The sequence below is a fragment of the Linepithema humile genome, chromosome 3, assembly GCF_040581485.1.
Source record: "Linepithema humile isolate Giens D197 chromosome 3, Lhum_UNIL_v1.0, whole genome shotgun sequence".
Lineage (NCBI taxonomy): Eukaryota > Metazoa > Arthropoda > Insecta > Hymenoptera > Formicidae > Linepithema > Linepithema humile.
Genome location: NC_090130.1, coordinates 9,085,015 through 9,102,199, shown reverse-complemented (window position 1 = coordinate 9,102,199; position 17,185 = coordinate 9,085,015). Strand labels below are relative to the sequence as shown.

The following is a 17,185-nucleotide window of genomic DNA, read 5'->3' as shown; positions in this document are numbered from 1 at the left end:
TATTTCACATACGCAACAGTTGTGCTCTGAGCTGCACGTTTTACGGCAAATCTATTTGAGTACCAAAAGAAATCGCAAAAAAGTATGCGATTCGCTATTGGCGATATTTTACGACGATATCTTTGATATTTAAACGCGTTAACGTATCCTTAAAAATAAATGTGATTAAACAAGTGCTTAGCGAAGAAAAAAAGACATTTTAACATCTTCGTGCAAGAACTTTTCGTAGCGTAAAAATGACGGAGATCAACGATTGAAATATAGTAATTTCACAAAAATTACTTGTCGTTCTAAAGACACCAGAAACAGAGAACACGCGGCGGTAAATGATTTTTTTACGAGCATCCTCGTCCATTTTTACCACTCCTTTGCATACGCCGCGATCTCTCATCACGCTCGGAGTAGACCACTTGCGTTTGGTTTAACTCTTTTTCCCCCTGAAACTACGTCGATTCCGCCGTATAATTTGCGGGTATAGAAAATGCGAGGCGAACGCATCTCTTAGATCGCGCAGGCTGGATTTAAGAGGTAGGGCAAGCTCGTAACGTATAAAGGGCGCAAGATAATCAATTACCCCGGCTACCGTCTTCCCGAGAGCAATAACATCGGCCGGCTGTTGCCCGTTTCAGGTCGTGTACCTGTTGCAACCGCGCGCGTATATTTAATAGCATCCCTAATCGGCTACGCCCGGTCTTGCGAGGCCCGCCTCTCCCCTTCGTACTTTTCCGAGCAACGATTCCGACCACTTCGATTTCAATTTTCTGCGTTTTAATCCTCCGCCGTCGTCCGCGTTTATTTTTACGTCTTTCTTTTATCGATATCTGTAGAAACCGTGTGCTACGTTCCGCGTACATTTCGAAGGGAATATAACACTTTGTACACGATTTTACGTCTCTTGATGATAAAATTTGCATCTGAATATATTTTGCAGATAATCATCATCCAATAAAGTTGCCACCGGCGTAAATTGTAATCTTGTTAAACGCACACTCGCGCGGCATCTCTGACAGCGTCACTTAACGGCTGCTTGAAAATACGAATGTCTACTAATAACCAGAAATCCTACCGGTCTGTTTGAAAGCGAGAAAACAATCAAGCGGATATGAAACACTTTAACTGCTGTTGTAAAGTGTCCGTCCGATTACAATCCTTGCAGATTACACCGTCGTCTAGTGCTAATTCGATCTCAACCCGATCGCGCCGCGGCGATTTGTCTCATGCCGAATCACGGGGACGACCTTTCGAGGCGCAACTCTCTCTCTCTCTCTCTCTCTCTCTCTGCGGTGCCCGCAAACGTATAATATGAAGAATGAGGAGGGCGTGGAGCAAAAGGGACGGAACGGGCACGGGAAGAGGCGAGCGCTCACGTCCCGATATATTAAGCTCGATATTCCGCGGCGGACGTTAAGAGGCTCGAAATGGCGAATAAACGCTCGGTCGTAAAACGGTCGGCGCGGCGCGGCGCGGCGCGGTGAGCCGTATCTTCTAGGGGTAATAGCGCGTGTGATACGCGCCGAACGCGTGTAAGTCCCGGCCGATCTTCTGTCCACTTTTCGTGCCTTTTTCTCGGTCTCACGTTTTTCTCGGCGTAACGTGAGTATAAGCACAGGCAGCCTGGATACATTTGCGAAATACGCCGCTATTATGAACGGCAATACAAACAAAGCGACAGTAGTCAAGTGCAAGTGTTTCTTTATCCGTCCACGGTCTCCTTCTCGGAACTTTTCGCAAGAAATTTCACCTAACAAGAAGCGATAATGATAGATTGCCGCTGATGGAATTACTTTCGTGATTTCTACAGTGTCTTGCAGCACGGTGACGCAAGCGGTGGCGATCGGCGAATCGAATCCCGCCTTCATAATTTCGCAAGTGTCAAAATAAAGTATTAATTAGGCGCTATTAATTTTCTAAGAGATCGACTCCAGTCGATCCCTTCACGCTTTCGTTTTACATCATTGTGTTTCCCAAGTTCGCTCCGCACGAAACTGAACGAACGCACACCATCGCTCCGGGATTCCACTCGGTGCGTCCGTCCAATCTCTTCCCTTCTGGACTTCCTATTCGAGTCGTTTAACTTCCGCGGCCGTAACGTTATTACATTTTACGTTTCGAATCGGAGAAACGCGAGGCAACGAATCAGCGAGGGGGAAGGTAGCAGAGCGCGCAAGAGCGAGAGAAATAAGAGAGAGAGAGAGAGAGAGAAAGAGTATGATAGAACGAAACGAAGACGAAGTAGAAACAAGCCATGGACTAAAGAGACGAGGGGGAAAAGGGGCGAGGGATACCCTCGGGCTCGGCAGCATGATTACGAGCCGCAATTATGTCTCCGCCGGCTGCCGGCCACGCAGAGGTCGTCGGGTACAGTAGACCACGAAAGTTCCTCCGACGTTTGCTCATTTTTTGTACAGGGAGAAAAGAAAGCAGGCACTTGAAAGAAATTCAAATACGCGTTGAGATAGGAAATTTTTGTCACCGACACTTTGTCCGCGCTTTAAATATATCGGAATATGCGCGAGAGATATTGAGCTTTTTTTTCTTCTCCAATTGCGTTCAAGTTTGCGCATTTTTTAAATATATCTTTCCCGAGTCGTCGTTTTACACCTCACGAGAGAACAATGTGGAGCAAGAAAAAGACTTATTAACCGATCAACTTGGATAATATTGTGAACAATCTGGATTTACTCGCGAATTTTCCAAATGAATCATTTCCAATTTCCTTTCGCGTGAGGGCTTCGAAGCGAGCAGGAGTGTGTTGGATTAAAAACCCGCGCATTGACTCACTTCCCCTTACTTCATCTCGCGCTATTAATTCCTGTCCGACCGACAGGAAGCAGTTGATCTTACGCTCAATCACCATACCGTCTCGGGGAGACGAAAGTTTTTCCTTCCCACAATACAGTTCGATTCGACTCGCCGCACGCTACACGTTGCGTGCGCGCCTGATTTCGCAGATTTCCGATAAACAAGCGCGATCGTTATATTGAGAAACGTTAACGTCGCATTGCGCGTTCGATCTGTTCCGTTTCCCTCACCCGCAGCTACTAATTCACGCGTGTGCGAGACGCGATATCGCGGGATAGCCCGTAAAAATATTGTCCAAGTCAGCGCGCGCGCTGATCAATGTGTTTTCCGTCCGAACAAGCATGTTCGCCGTTTTTCGCCAATAAAGTGACACAGCTTGTAGCAGCCACTGTACCGAACGTAGATCGCACTGGGAAAGGGTCGAAGAGAGAGAGGGGCGATCGGGCGAGTGGCCGCGAGCAGGTAAAACGAAGCGGTGTGCGGAACAGACCCGTAGAAGGGAGAGACAAGCAGATGGCGGAGAAGGGGAGAATGACTACAGAAGTGGTGCGAGAGAGACACGAGGCACCGATCGCGAAAAAGGGAAGAAAAAAAAAAGAGATACGTTGAACCTGAATAAAGAACAGGTGAGAGAGAGAGAGAGAAAAAGAGAGAGAGAGACACGGGGGTTTGGCACATGGCACAATGTTGATCGACGAGCGAGAGAAAGCTACGAGGAGGAACGGTGTTCGCGACGGCGCAAGAAACGGAAATAAATACACAAAAACAAGAAATAATCAGTGGACGAGGAATTATAAGGATAGAATTATGAAGATAGACGGGAGATAAACAACAAGCACGGTGGAATTATAGCGAAGGAATGGAGGACTAGTAGAGCGAGAGAGGAAGGGCGGGAGTGGGAGGGCGATGGAAGAGCGGAAGGAGCGAGAGGGAAGTTAAGTACGGAGAAATGAGTGCATGCGGTACAACAAGAAGGAGGAATGATTAGGGCAAAGAGAGTAAGAAAAGAGAGAGAGAGAGAGAGAGAGAGAAAGAGCGCGCGCGGAGGCCTAGGGTGAGGAATTGCGGGAGCAAGAGCGCGATCGGGAAGGCCGCGAGGCGGGTGGCGGGAGGGTAAGAGGTAGAGAAACAGGTGCTAGACGCGAGGAAGAGGGAGATACGCGCGCGGCGCGAGAAACGGAGAGAGACGGAGGGAGGCAGGACAAGAAAAGATAAACCGACCGGCTAACATGTGCCGGGAGAAGGACGCGGGGGGGCGGCGAGGGAGCGGAAGGGGAGAAAGACGGGGTAGAACGGACCCACCGTGAGGCACGTTCCCACGATCTCATGAATGAACTCGCGTGGCTACTCGGCCCCGTGGTGGGGCACTCCGCGCCGCGCTCACCTTGCCGCGCCGTCGTCTTTCATCCTTCGCTCGCTCGTTTTTCCGCACCGAGATGAGAGAGAGAGAGAGAGAGAGAGACTCCCGCCAGGGATAGAGAGCTCAAATTCGAGCATCGGCTAATACGTGTCGCGCGGGGTGAAGAACCCCTGCTCGATCGGCAGAAAATGGTAAAACGAATACGCTAGATGAGATTAATGCTTTCGATAAAGCGAGCGTCGAGCTATTTATATCGGATATAAATAAAACTGGTAAACGTCCTCGATAAAATCGAATTTATTGAAGACGAGCAGAATTAGCGATTATTCTCGATCAAATAAGTTGGATCTAATTCAACAATTTATATGCTGTTGTGCAACTAAACCTTTTTCGTAATTGGCAAATTGAGTAGTATGTTAAATATTTAAATTTATTTAACTGATTTCAATTATTTATTCATTTAAAAGTTGCCTTTATCGAGTTACTTAAAGGATTTTACATAATTCTTTCTTAATATAAGATTATAGATGAAAATATTTATATTCATCGGCATGAGCGTCGAAGCAGATGCTATTTGTAAAATATTTATATATAAATAGCATTGCATTTATTATATATTTATTCAAGAAAAGCATAGAGTGTTCAAATATATACGAAATGGATACAAAAATAGGAAAAAATATATTTGATGTTAACAAAATGAGCAAAGATTAGTTTAAAATTATAAGCTCGTTGATAAATCGATATCGTGGCTGTAGCTTTCGTTCTCGCAACATCAAATTGACACAAAAATACGCGCAGATAAATACTTTTTACGACGGATACAAATTTCCATCAGTTTTTGGGTTCTTCGAGTTTGTTTTAGCTGACGACCACTCAAAAGTCACATCCAACTGCTTGTAGTTCCGAGTTCAAACCCAAACGGAAAGCGAGTCAAAAATATATAACGAACCTTGAATCACGCGCATCTAACGACGTCCGGAATGACGCACTCAGCCGAGCGTTAATTCACCGGTATCAATTCGGAATCAGGAACCCATTGCCGTAACCTCGCTGCCGGGCTTTGGCTTGAACCGTTACGGGCCAATAATTGCCTGTGCCGGGCTGAGAGCCGCCGCAGCCGCGGCCGCGGCGATCGAGATAAACCGGCTTGTCGAATCACGTGAGAAAACAGGAAAGGCAAGGCATCACCGGTTATGAGTTCCTGGTCCACCCTCTTTCGCTCTTCTGGCTTCTCGTGAATGAAGCCGAGTCGCGTGGCGCCTCGTGACGTCACAACCTGTTGCTATCCATTGCCCTGGCTGCTATCGTGCTCTGTCCCTTTCTATCGTGCCTGCCCTCCCCCCGATAGACGCGCGCGCGGATGTGCCTCTTCCAAATCGTACACGGGTGTCGCATAGAAGCGGCACTTCCATTCACACAGCAAAATCTTTTTCTTTTCTCGAAGATAATCGAAACTAATATGCGAGTTCCGGTAGTTTAGACTTGAAAGTAAAACATCAGCTGTGGTGTTTTTAAAAGTTTTCGTATAAATTTCTGTTATGATAAGATAACAAAGAGACAAAGGCGTCATATTCTAAAAAAAAAAAAAAAAAGAGAGAAATTTTATATCCATGAGAAAAGAAGAAGACAATACCTGAAAAGTACCAAGAATACTATGCATAGCGCATCTCAGAAATGGCGGAAAACAGATGCATAAATTTGCACATTATTCTTTATGAAATATTTAAAATCCATGCATAATAAAAAAATTTTCAAGAAAGAAAGTAAATGATTTTTTACCATTCGTCGTTCAATTTAAAGCAAACTTTGCGATAAAGGAATTCCAATTTAATGTTTAATTACTAAAATATTGTTTAAAAAATTGCTGCACGCGATCACCCTCTCTTATTTTCCAGAACGCTTTCTGCTAAGATTTCAAACGGTACACCCTGTATATCGTCCCGAGTGATCTCAGGAATCTACTTTATCTTCGGCGAATAGATCGTACGAGCGTATCCGTAGTTTTACCAATGGGTAACTCATCGAAGCTGAGCATCCGGGAAGCAAGCCGGCAGAGGTAGACACTTCCTCGACAGCGTGCCCCGACCTTATTTACGCGGAACATATAAATAGTGAAACGATCTATCTTTCACGCGGCTATCTTTAATTTCGCTCGATATACCCAAAACAGTTTCAACTGTATAATTATAAATTATGGAATCCTTAATTACAAATTATGTCAGTCACATCGCTATCAATCGAAAGTCAAATTACAACCGAAACTTGTCGACGTCTTTTCAGTGCGCTTGAAAAAAAACCGAGTTTTTTTTTTACGAGAAGGATAAATTTATAACAGATTGATTTTTCTATTTTAACTCGATAATCCCGATAATGTATTAATTTCATCCGGCGATGAATAATTTTCTTGATCAAAGAGAGAAATAATGTTACGAGTGATTTTTCGATATAATCAATTTTGTATAAAAATAAGACAGAGATAACATGATTTTAGATAAGAAATATTTTCTAATCTTAAAAGCAAAGTACATCACGTTTGAAGCGTAGGTGAAAAGTTTATACACGATATATCTTTCCTCTCGTTTAAATGTCCAAAGTGCCATTCACGTTTGCAACACCGTTTTGTGAGAAGCTATCGGATTTTCTTCGCGAGAGGTGGCAACAGCAAGATCAATATACATCGTATCGGTTAGAGAACAGATAAAGCGGACCCACGCAAGCCATTTCAATCGTGGGGTCAACATCGATCCGTACAAACAACGATAATATCGAACGAGGTGCGAGAAGAGAAATAACAGCGATCTCGTTTAGATTGCGCCATTTTATTTTCGTCACTTGAAACACCATTTCATTGTTTCATTTCACGTAAAGATAGAACCATAAGTGATACAACACAATATAGTAAAGTTTAAATATACTTGAGCGAGTCTCTGAATCTTTGAGAAACAGATTGAATAAGCGAAAAGGTGATAAAAATATTGCATATTTTTCAGAATTGTGCAGCAGCTGCTCTTTTCAGACCAGCTTGACAAAAAACGTACTAAGCAGTTGTGTACATCACAACAACACTGATTAAATAATAAAAATATATATTTGTAAAGAGATTTGGAGAAATGCATCAAATAAGAAATGATAAATAATATAATATTTCGCAAGATAAAGTGAAATTAACAAATATTAAACAATCATGTCGACTTTGCGTTAAAGAATTCGGCCGAAAATTACGTTCGAAAAACGTGCGGTTTGCCTCTATTTCTCTCGAGAGGAGACGACTAACCGACCGCTCTCAAGATTGCGTCTCCGAAAGCGCAGCATCTGCTAAAGGAAGAAGAGACCAGGCGAGCAGGCAGTATACTCGACTGGTCCAGAGAGCCACGCGCATCGCGGGAAGGGTTTGTTTCAAACTGCAAATTGCCGTCGCCGACGAACGAGGACGTGAGAACCGTATCTGCGTCTGGTCTCGGGTAGGTAGGTAAGCAAAGCGAACACAGAGGGAAGACGGAGGCGCGGATGTAGCGGGAGGGGAAGGCAGACTCGACCGCACGCACAGCTGCGGTTACGCGTTTCGCGCGATGTACACTGGGCGTCATAAATGCCTCTCCGGCACACCGAACGCTTCACCGAGGGCAATAAATTTAGACATTTATAAATAAATTGATCGAAGAATAATGCGTAACGCGCCGCGCGAATTAACTGCATGGAGTTTTCCACATATATTATGTATTTTTGATATATTGCGAAATGTAAGGGTTGTCGAAATTCACCTAGCGTGAAAAAGTCGGTAAATAACAGAAATTTACTAAATAATTTCATAAATTTTATACTATTTGCTTAGTGCATTTCCGTTATTTATCATGAAATTTTTACATCTTAGTTGTGTAAATTTACAGTACATATAACGTGAATTACATCGATATTAATTAAAACGAATGTATTGGGTTTTTATTTCGTGAGCGGAATTTATCGCGTCTTTTCATTCATAAATGAGGGATTCGGAGGAGCAAAAAGTGAATCGGAAAATTAGTTCTAAAGTTAGAGTTGTTCCAACTGCGTGCAGCACTGTTTTCCACAGGTGCTACAGTTTCTTTTAATTTCAACTCAAACATTTTTGCACTCACTTTTAGATCATTCGGTGAAAGCTTCAGTTTTTTCTAATTTATACATATGGATTTAAAAAAGTGCACTTGACTTTTTCTCTGAGCCCCTCAAATATCTCAATTGTGGCCATTCTTTTCGAAAAAATATGCATATTACGGGTCGTTTGCAGCCCGGAGACATTTATGATGCACAGTGTACCGACTAGCCGGCCGGCCGGCGACTTTTCTTTCCTCTGCGGAGAACCCACACCCCCGTTCGCCGCGTTGCGTCGTCCCTGTGTATTCCCATGCAGGTGCAGGGCTTCGCTGGCAATTTCTCTCGTCTTTCTGTTTCTCGCTCGCCTCCCTTTTTCGACAACGCCCGAACGGTTCGCACGTCACGGCTTCACACTCGTCGATTCCACTCTCCTCCCCTCTCAAGATTTTACTGCGTGTTTATTGATTGAATTTGATGAGTTGGCTAGGATGATAGCAGTCGTGAAAGCTGACGCGCGAGTTATTACGGCGGTGTACAGAATTCAAAAGATTTACATGTGTCGCGTGATTTTGGCATATTTCCGCTCTTAACGCTTCCTTAATATTCGCGCGCGCGAATGTTTGAAAAATTTTCGACATGAAATCCGCACGGTCTTGTTTATTTATACATCATGCGTATGAGAATTTATGTAAATCTGTGAGAGATAGTGGTGTCGTTGATTTACGATTAACATATGGAGGCACGAGGCAAAAAGATAAGGACACACGCGGCTGCGAGGCGGGACCTTTTGGTAAGTCGGGGCACGTAATTTAACGAGCTTCGATCATCCGGTGTCGATTTGGTTGTGGAATAAATAGAAAACACACGTTGGCTCGTATCCACGAGACTGACAATGACAGTCCCTTCTGACGCGGCGAAAGATTTTCATTTTTCATCTCTTAGCCAAGAAATTCACGATTATATCACATCGGTCTAAACTCAAATCATGTAAGATTTTAATAGTCGAACAGACTAAAATTTTAAACATCTACATTTAAACTAAATCTTAATTTAACATCGAGGTCGCAAACATTTTTATTAATAAGATCTCACCAAAAATATTACGCTGTTATCCCTAAAGTAATTAATTCTAAATTAAAAATTAATAATCAAAATTTCACTAATTAATGTATTTAACCTTTTAAAGTTTAATTAATTGAAATGTCCTCCCAACAAAATATAAATATAAATTTTTAAATTTAAAACTTAAAATTATATTTATATTAAATTCTATAGTCTTATATTAAATTCTATAGTCTTATCGTCCCATAAATAAAAATAATTGAAAAGTTAACAAACTAAAAAACTGTGTCGATGATAAAATATTAAATTAAATCAGTTCTAAGATAAATTAAATTAAAAACAATTGTATCTAAGATAATAAATTTCCTCGTCACGATCAATATATTTGGGGTTTAATTAAAATATTGTTAAAAATAGGGTCGAACGGTGACTAAACTTTCGTCGAAGTTCCTTGGCCCGATGTTTTTTCCTCACGTAGCATTTGCGACGGAATTCGAATTCATATTTATGAGACGCGACATATCTTTACGAGCACACGAGAAGGAGAGAAAGAGAAAGAGAAAGAGAGAGCTTATCATAGCGTTGCATTCGCGACACGGATGCGTTACGTTCTACGGTGTGCAACGACACATAAGAAGTGCAAAACAAATCTCTCGCCATCGCGTCAATGTCAAGATAGACAATGGCTATTTGCATAAAACATTCTGGGGGTACCGTCTGTTAACGGTGGCAGCGTCTTGTAAACGGAGTCAGACGTTCGATCGACTGACAATAGTGCTGAGGATTGTTATGAACAAAGTCAGCGGGAAGCATAGATTATGGCCATGTAAATAATGGGAAATTCATAGAACAATCGTGACAATTGCTAACATATTTGATAACAGTAGACTATCGATCTTTCGATATTTTCTAATCGGGTCGATCGGAAAGTTCCTTCGAACTTTTCGATGAAAAAATAAAAGGCGACAGTGTCGAGAAACGTTCTAATCAAGTCAACAGACATGTGTAAAGTTGTTTTTTTGTTTTTCAAATAATGATTTATCTACATGTCATTGCTGCAAAAAAATAAAGTGCTAGACATCGGGTTATATAATAATCATGTATCGATTCAATATTCAAAAGATTGTTCGCGATGTAAGGTTTTCGTGCTGAATTTCGTGCTTAAAAATGAACAAATTAACACGCACGAGATACAGATCAAATAATAATTATACGCGAGTGGCGACGAATTCATTTTGAGCGGCTTCAGCTGTTCAATTATTTGCGCCGCGGATCTCTCGCCAATAAACAACATCGTGAATGATTCATATTTGCGCCGAAAGTTAAATGACACGCGATAAATCGAACGGTTAATTATGCGTGACTTATGCGCTCGCGACGCGTTATTACACGCTCGTTATTACGCCATAATCTGTGTATCCTCAATTAAAATTCCGTGTCTATATTTACAGTACAACTTAAGTCCTAACTGCTAATTGCGTCGGATACATTTTCGACTAATAGATAGGCATTTAAACACACTGTAATATTGTTAAACAGCATTGAATTCCATTTGAGAGGCGAACACAGTTAAAGAGTTCAAATAAAAAACTCTTTACGACACTTGACGTATAAATAATAATATTATAAAATTGAATTCAATATCTTTCAAAACTTTTGAATATATATTTTTATATATTTTATGTACGAGCTTGAATAAAATTAAATGTGAAAAATTTGACACGTTAACAAAATAATGATTCTACTTGAGCTCAACGGACTGAAAATCACTTTAATGAGCAATAATAGAAAAATTAACTAATTGGAAAAATTGAGATATTTTGTAACATTTTTAATATCGTTGTGCGAAAAAGGACATAAAAAAATGAGAAATAGATTTGAGTAAAGAATATTTTCAGCGTTTATATTTTTACGTTGCAATATTTACATACTTGCATCAAAGAAAAAATATAGAAAACGCTGAAATGGGAATACAGACATTTAAAAATGATTCAAACGTGTCCCCGTTTCTTTTTCTGTAAATATTTTTTTAACCTCTCCTCGATCTATCAATTTTTGAAATTAATAGATATTGATAAAATAAATATACAGATTGTTATCGAGCCTAGTTTCATGTTTCAAGATAGTTTCATTATCTATTTGCTTTTCTGACGATTCTGCAACAATCTAAGTAAACATTTGTAAGAACGTCCACAGCTTGCCGCAGACCGTCGTTAAAAAAAAAAGCATAGAATCACTGAAAAATGTGCTTATTACCCCCCTCGGAGTCTGATAAGAGCGAATAAATCGGTGGGGGCGACACGACGCGTACGTGTAGCCTCATACACGCGCCCGAAAGAGAATGGAAGGCGGGGGCGTTCAGTGGGGGGGCTTTAATGAGGATGCTGCTGATTATCCAATTCGTAAATTCTCGCTACATTTTGATCGCGCACGACGAGCCGCGAGTAACAAGGATGACTCGCACTGCCACTCGACGCTATACACATTCGTCCTAGAAAATCCCGATTTTCACCGTAACAAAATTCACTTTTCTGCCTCATTACAAGTTTAACTTCTCGCGCGTTATTCAGGAAATTGAAATAATGAAAAGAACAGGATGTGACACTGTAGCTTTTGCGAGAAATGTCGTTCATTACCGTTTATACAACACGATTTTATTTATGTAAACTTTCAACTTTCTGTTTGTAATATACGCATGTGCTTAGAATCATAACGTTAGTAATGCAAGAATTAAATCGGAATTGTCGAAGCATTTTGAAAGAAGAAAAACGCAGCCTTCAAAGTTAGGCATCGTATTTGTTGGCGTAAATCAATGCGTATCTTTGAAAGCAGTATTCGAGAAAGGTCGCAGTTGTTACCTATTTGATTTGACATCGTGCAAGAGGAACGGTACAACTCGCGCGATCTAATTGAACGAATTGTACACGTATGAACGTAGCTCGCGAGCAGCCTAGCGCTCGTATTATGCAAGCGTCATCGGATGTGTACCTTTAAGTGTCGGGATTCGACGTTAACACAACACTGTATCGGAACCGCACTTGATCGTATTTCAAGAGACGACGAAAAAGCTGATTTCACTATTCTTCGTTTAATATCACTTTGCCCCTTTTTATCACTCCAAAGAACTACGTTAGCCATCGTCGTGCAGAAATATAAATAAATAAACAGGAAAGCACTTTATAATATCTACCACTTCCGAATCAGAACTTAAGATAAAGGCGCTTTTTATCAAATAATACGATATGCATCGCGCCTTTTAGATGACAAATAGCTTTTAAACGTGGCAAAATCATTCTACGACCGTCGCGACCGTTTAATGGGAATATTAGACTGGATGATTATTACACTGTCTAGGCAAACGGTCTCGTAGCATTTTCTCACGCCATTGGCATGTACTTGTTGCCAGCAGCACGATAAAATATGCAACGGCTCAGAATTATACGAGTCAAATTATTATATTGCAAAAAAAACTGTCCCATTGAATCACGAAATATACATCTTTGAAAAATTTTTAAATATTTATATTTGCGGTGCGAGTTGTACAAATTTGTAAATTTGATTAAAACGACGATAAATTTGTATTATATTTAAATAATGAGTAATTTTTTTATCATTGCTCGTTAAAATAATTTCCAATCGTTATCAAATGTGATCAAATAATATCGCAATTTCATATATATTTGTCTCATTTATGCATATATGTTTAAATTTATTTTTAAGCGCACGTGTGCGAAGACGTAAGAAAATATAATACAAGTGGCCCGCCAAGCGAGTGTACTCGTCTAATCGGACAAATATTGAAAAGTACAGATTTAAAGTCACGCATATTTTTCCAGTCACTTTTTGCGAGTTTCGAGTCCGGCCAAGAAGGCAAGCATTGAGATTGAAAAAGACTCACCTAAGGAGCTTTCCGGATCAGAAAGGTCCGAGAGGGAGGGCACCTTCTGCATCGAGGTGATTCTGCCGGGGAGCGCCGGCACCAAGCCCTCTTCTTCGGCGTCGGAGGGCAGCTCTTGTTTCATCAACTTCGCCATCACCGTCAGCATACCGTTGCCATCGATAATGCTGTTGGCTGCCAGAAAGCTGCCCATGCTTCGCGTGTCACGCTGGCGAAGGAAAAAAAATATATATATATATATCGTTAACTCGAACTGACACACTACGCCCGCTTTTATCTATGTAAAAAAACTGCGGCGCGATAGATGTTGCATATCTTTTCACGGTGAAATCAAATATATTTCTGTCACGGACATGTTTGTCGGTCGTGTGCGAGCTTAGCGTCTATATTTAAAATTAATTCAGAGCGCGCTAAATAATCTGTCGATGCAAAAATAACAAAGTTTATCGGAACTTTGGAGGAAAGAGAGAGAGAGAGAGAGAGAGAGAAAAGAAATGTTATATGTCGAAACAAGCAAAGAGAAACAAGTTGGAGAAACAATGGTCGGCTGCACGAGGAGGAAGAAGCGGCGTGTGTTACTCGCCGGGGAAGACGAGGGTAAGGAAAGAGAGGGAAGGGAGGGGGAGGGGGGGGGGCCCAGTTTGGAGCGGAAAAGAATGGAGAGAGTGCCTGACTGGCGATAGTCACGACTCGTTTGACCTTCGTATGAAAGACCTCAAGTTGAATGAAACGTCGCGGCGGAATGACGCAACGGTGGCGTGTAGTGCGCGTGTAGTGATCTAGCACTGGCGAAGAAATCAATGAACGCGTGACTCGTACGGGCAGAAATTTAAATTGTTCAATATTTTTCAAACTTTCTTCCGGTCTTGAAAAAAAAAAAAAAAAAAACAGGGAAAATGTGAAAAGTCAGCCGCTCTCCAATTTTTTCCCCGAACTGCAACGGCTACGATAGTTTCGGAAAATCGACTAAAAAAATCGGTAACGATAATAACGAAGAAAGGAATAAACAAGTGAAAGCTCTCCCTTGCACTCTTTCATAAACACGGAGGCTTACGTAAAATGCTGACGCCCGGCGTAGCAGTGAAGACAAATATAGCATAATAAATATTTGCTCTTTGATTTCAGATCGCCGCGATCCGACAAAAATAATTTAATCCGTGAAAAAAAAAGGACAAGCTTAAATCAACAGTGAATCAGAATAAAATTCCAAGCGGGACAACGATGTCTCTGTATTACACGATAATTATTCATCGAGTTATCAGTGGTGCGAGCGCAACACGTGTATGCAGATAAATAGAAAGCTCTAGAGATCGCGCGCGAGTCCCGTCACGTTCTATTCCGCCGTCTCTCCTCGCACGATCGCCCACCCTCGCGCGCTGCATCTCTCTCTCTCTCTCTCTCCCTCCACGTTCGTCTATCTATATTCGCCTATCTCTTCCTCTTTCGTCATCGGTATTCGACGCTGAATGGAGATCTATTCATTCATCGCGTGCCAATAATACGTGATCGAGTAGACCCGTCGTCGTCGTCGTCTAAAACGACGGTGTCCGTCAGATGCGACTGAGAATCGTAAAGCTCGGGGCGGTTATCTGCGATAAGATGGCCGAATGCCGATGTGTACAATTTGCGAGCCGCACTGTTTGTTCGCCAGCATTGACCCTGACCTTCCCCGCGAATTTTTACGCAAATTTTTCATCCCAGAAAGTAAACATCAGATAGTATCGGTTATCGCGGGAATAAAAATTCCATAAACACGCGCAGCTAAATATATGAATTGCAGAATTGCAGAATTGCGATCAATGATGAAATTTTTTCACTCGCGTGAAAAAAATGTGCTATTTCCAGATCAGCCGCAAACATGCTTACGCATTTTTCGATCATCGTTTCCTGAACTCGAGATACACATTTGGGGAAATATTCCGCTCACAACGACCGAAAACCATCACCTTGCGAAGGACTGATGACCTTTCACCTGCGGTATCCTGTTTATGCGGAGTTCGCGCGATAACGGCCTGAAAAACTTAAGAATTCTAGCACTGCAGCTACGCTTAATTACGCTTCACAGATTCTGCCGAGTAGCACTTACGGTCGAAAGGTATTAATCTGTCTTTCGGCGCGACATATTACTCATATTCATCGCAACGAGAAGTACAAATCAAAGGAAACCGAGAGAGCATTCGCGAGGAATTCGCCGCTATCGCGGCATTTCAACAGCGACGATGTGCGATTTGTTATTTAATTTTTCGCCGCGGAAAAAGTAGACGACTTTCAGACGTGTTTTCTCGGTGTAATGGCCCTTTCAGACATGTAAATCTATTCGGACCACGCAGCGAGCGGCGAGAAGGAAGAACGAATCAGCGAGAGCGGTGGCGGCGGGCAGTTCCGAGAATATCGCGAGATAAGTTACGTTCGTCAAGTACGAGCGAGAAACTGGATGGATTCATTCAGAAATGGCATTATCGACACCGATTTGTGACGCTCTTCGCTTTTTTTTTTTCGCGAAGCGCGTGAACCTTGCGTAACTTTATATAACCGCTGCGCCCGCCAATTGAGAATTTTCAATTCATATCAGACATCTTACACATGACCTAGCGGATGTAGACTGTTTGCGGGTATACGATAAGCTTGATACGATTTATATATATTTTGCTTGTATCTTTCTTGAGTGAGTCAAGATACGGACGCTGATTAATGGAAAATAAAGTGTCTGAGATCGTGGGAATACACTGCGAAATATATTCTTTATGAGATTCAAAACTTCTAAAGATAAGCCATTTTATCCTTCGATAATCACAGATGTTACGAAAAAAAGACGAGAAACGGCGGACTGGAAAAGTATCGCTTTATGCGCGCTTGAAAACGAACAGTCCTCGTCGATACTTGCAACATTTAGTATTTTCCTTCTCAAAAACTGCCGATAAAGCGATAAATCGCATGAACGGGAGAATTATCGTGTTTGCGTTATGTGTACAAATATTCCTTCCATGAATGATGATGATTTCTCTGTAGCGGCGTTCCAGGTAAGGAGACCACACGTGCGCTAATACATTTTAGAAGTCAATTCTATCAATGAATGCAATATCAAACATCATTTGAGCGCGAACGTCATCCGGTGCAATCCGGGCTCGAGCTATCGCGCGATAAGATAAATTTTACTTGCCGACGCGAGGTGCCATACAAGTTGTTTGTCGCCTATCTCGCTTTTATTTAGATGCTCGGTGAAGTAAAAAAAAAAGAAGAAAGGAAAAGAAATCTAGGCAATAAACAGGTCAACGGACGTGATGTAGAAAAATATGAAGATTGCGGTTTCACCTTTTTAAGATATAAGCCATTTATTTAAGATATACATATATTGACTTATCTCGTAAAATATGTTAGCGTTTCTTCATTCATAAAACTCATACCTAAAAGATAATTCCGAACAAATACTGTTACCTATCCATCTATTCTAAGTATCTATCTAAAAATAACGGCATTGATTTTATTAAATTTATTACACAACCACATCAATAAGTCGCCGTCGTCGTCAATAACTCTGGCATATCGAACTTAATACCAATTTGACATCTTAATTGGAATATCAATGTACAATCTATGCCTACACACGTGTGAAATTATGTCTATATAACACATATAGTATGTTTGTCTGAAAAAAGCGCGAGAACGGCAATTCGGTGCTCAATTTGCTTTGCATATATCGCGGCACGAGTGTTCCTATCCAAACTCGTTCGTTACGTAACACTTACGAACGCAGGAATGACAATGTAGCGATAATCTGACGCGGCGTTTTATCTCGGATCGTGATGCATCGATAAAACATTGGCTAAAGAAGCGTTAACAAAGCGTTCGTTAACGAGCAGCGCGAATGAACAGGTGCGTTAATTGGCAAACAACCATATGGAAATTAAACCCAATGGCTAATGTTGAGAAATGTCCTCCGGGTGAGTCAGTGTGCAAAGTGTTGTGCGCAACAGCCGATCGAATAACCA

General features: G+C 41.6%; 1 protein-coding gene across 3 annotated transcripts in view; it reads right to left on the bottom strand.

Moving 5' to 3' along the window:
• Positions 1-17,185, bottom strand: part of pnt (pointed) — a 104,477-nt gene that overhangs the window by 72,526 nt on the left and 14,766 nt on the right. For all 3 annotated transcript variants that reach the window (XM_067351114.1, XM_067351113.1, XM_067351116.1), the window contains one exon: positions 13,197-13,404. In XM_067351114.1, the coding sequence (XP_067207215.1) occupies positions 13,197-13,404 (208 nt within the window). The remainder of the gene's footprint in view (positions 1-13,196; positions 13,405-17,185) is intronic.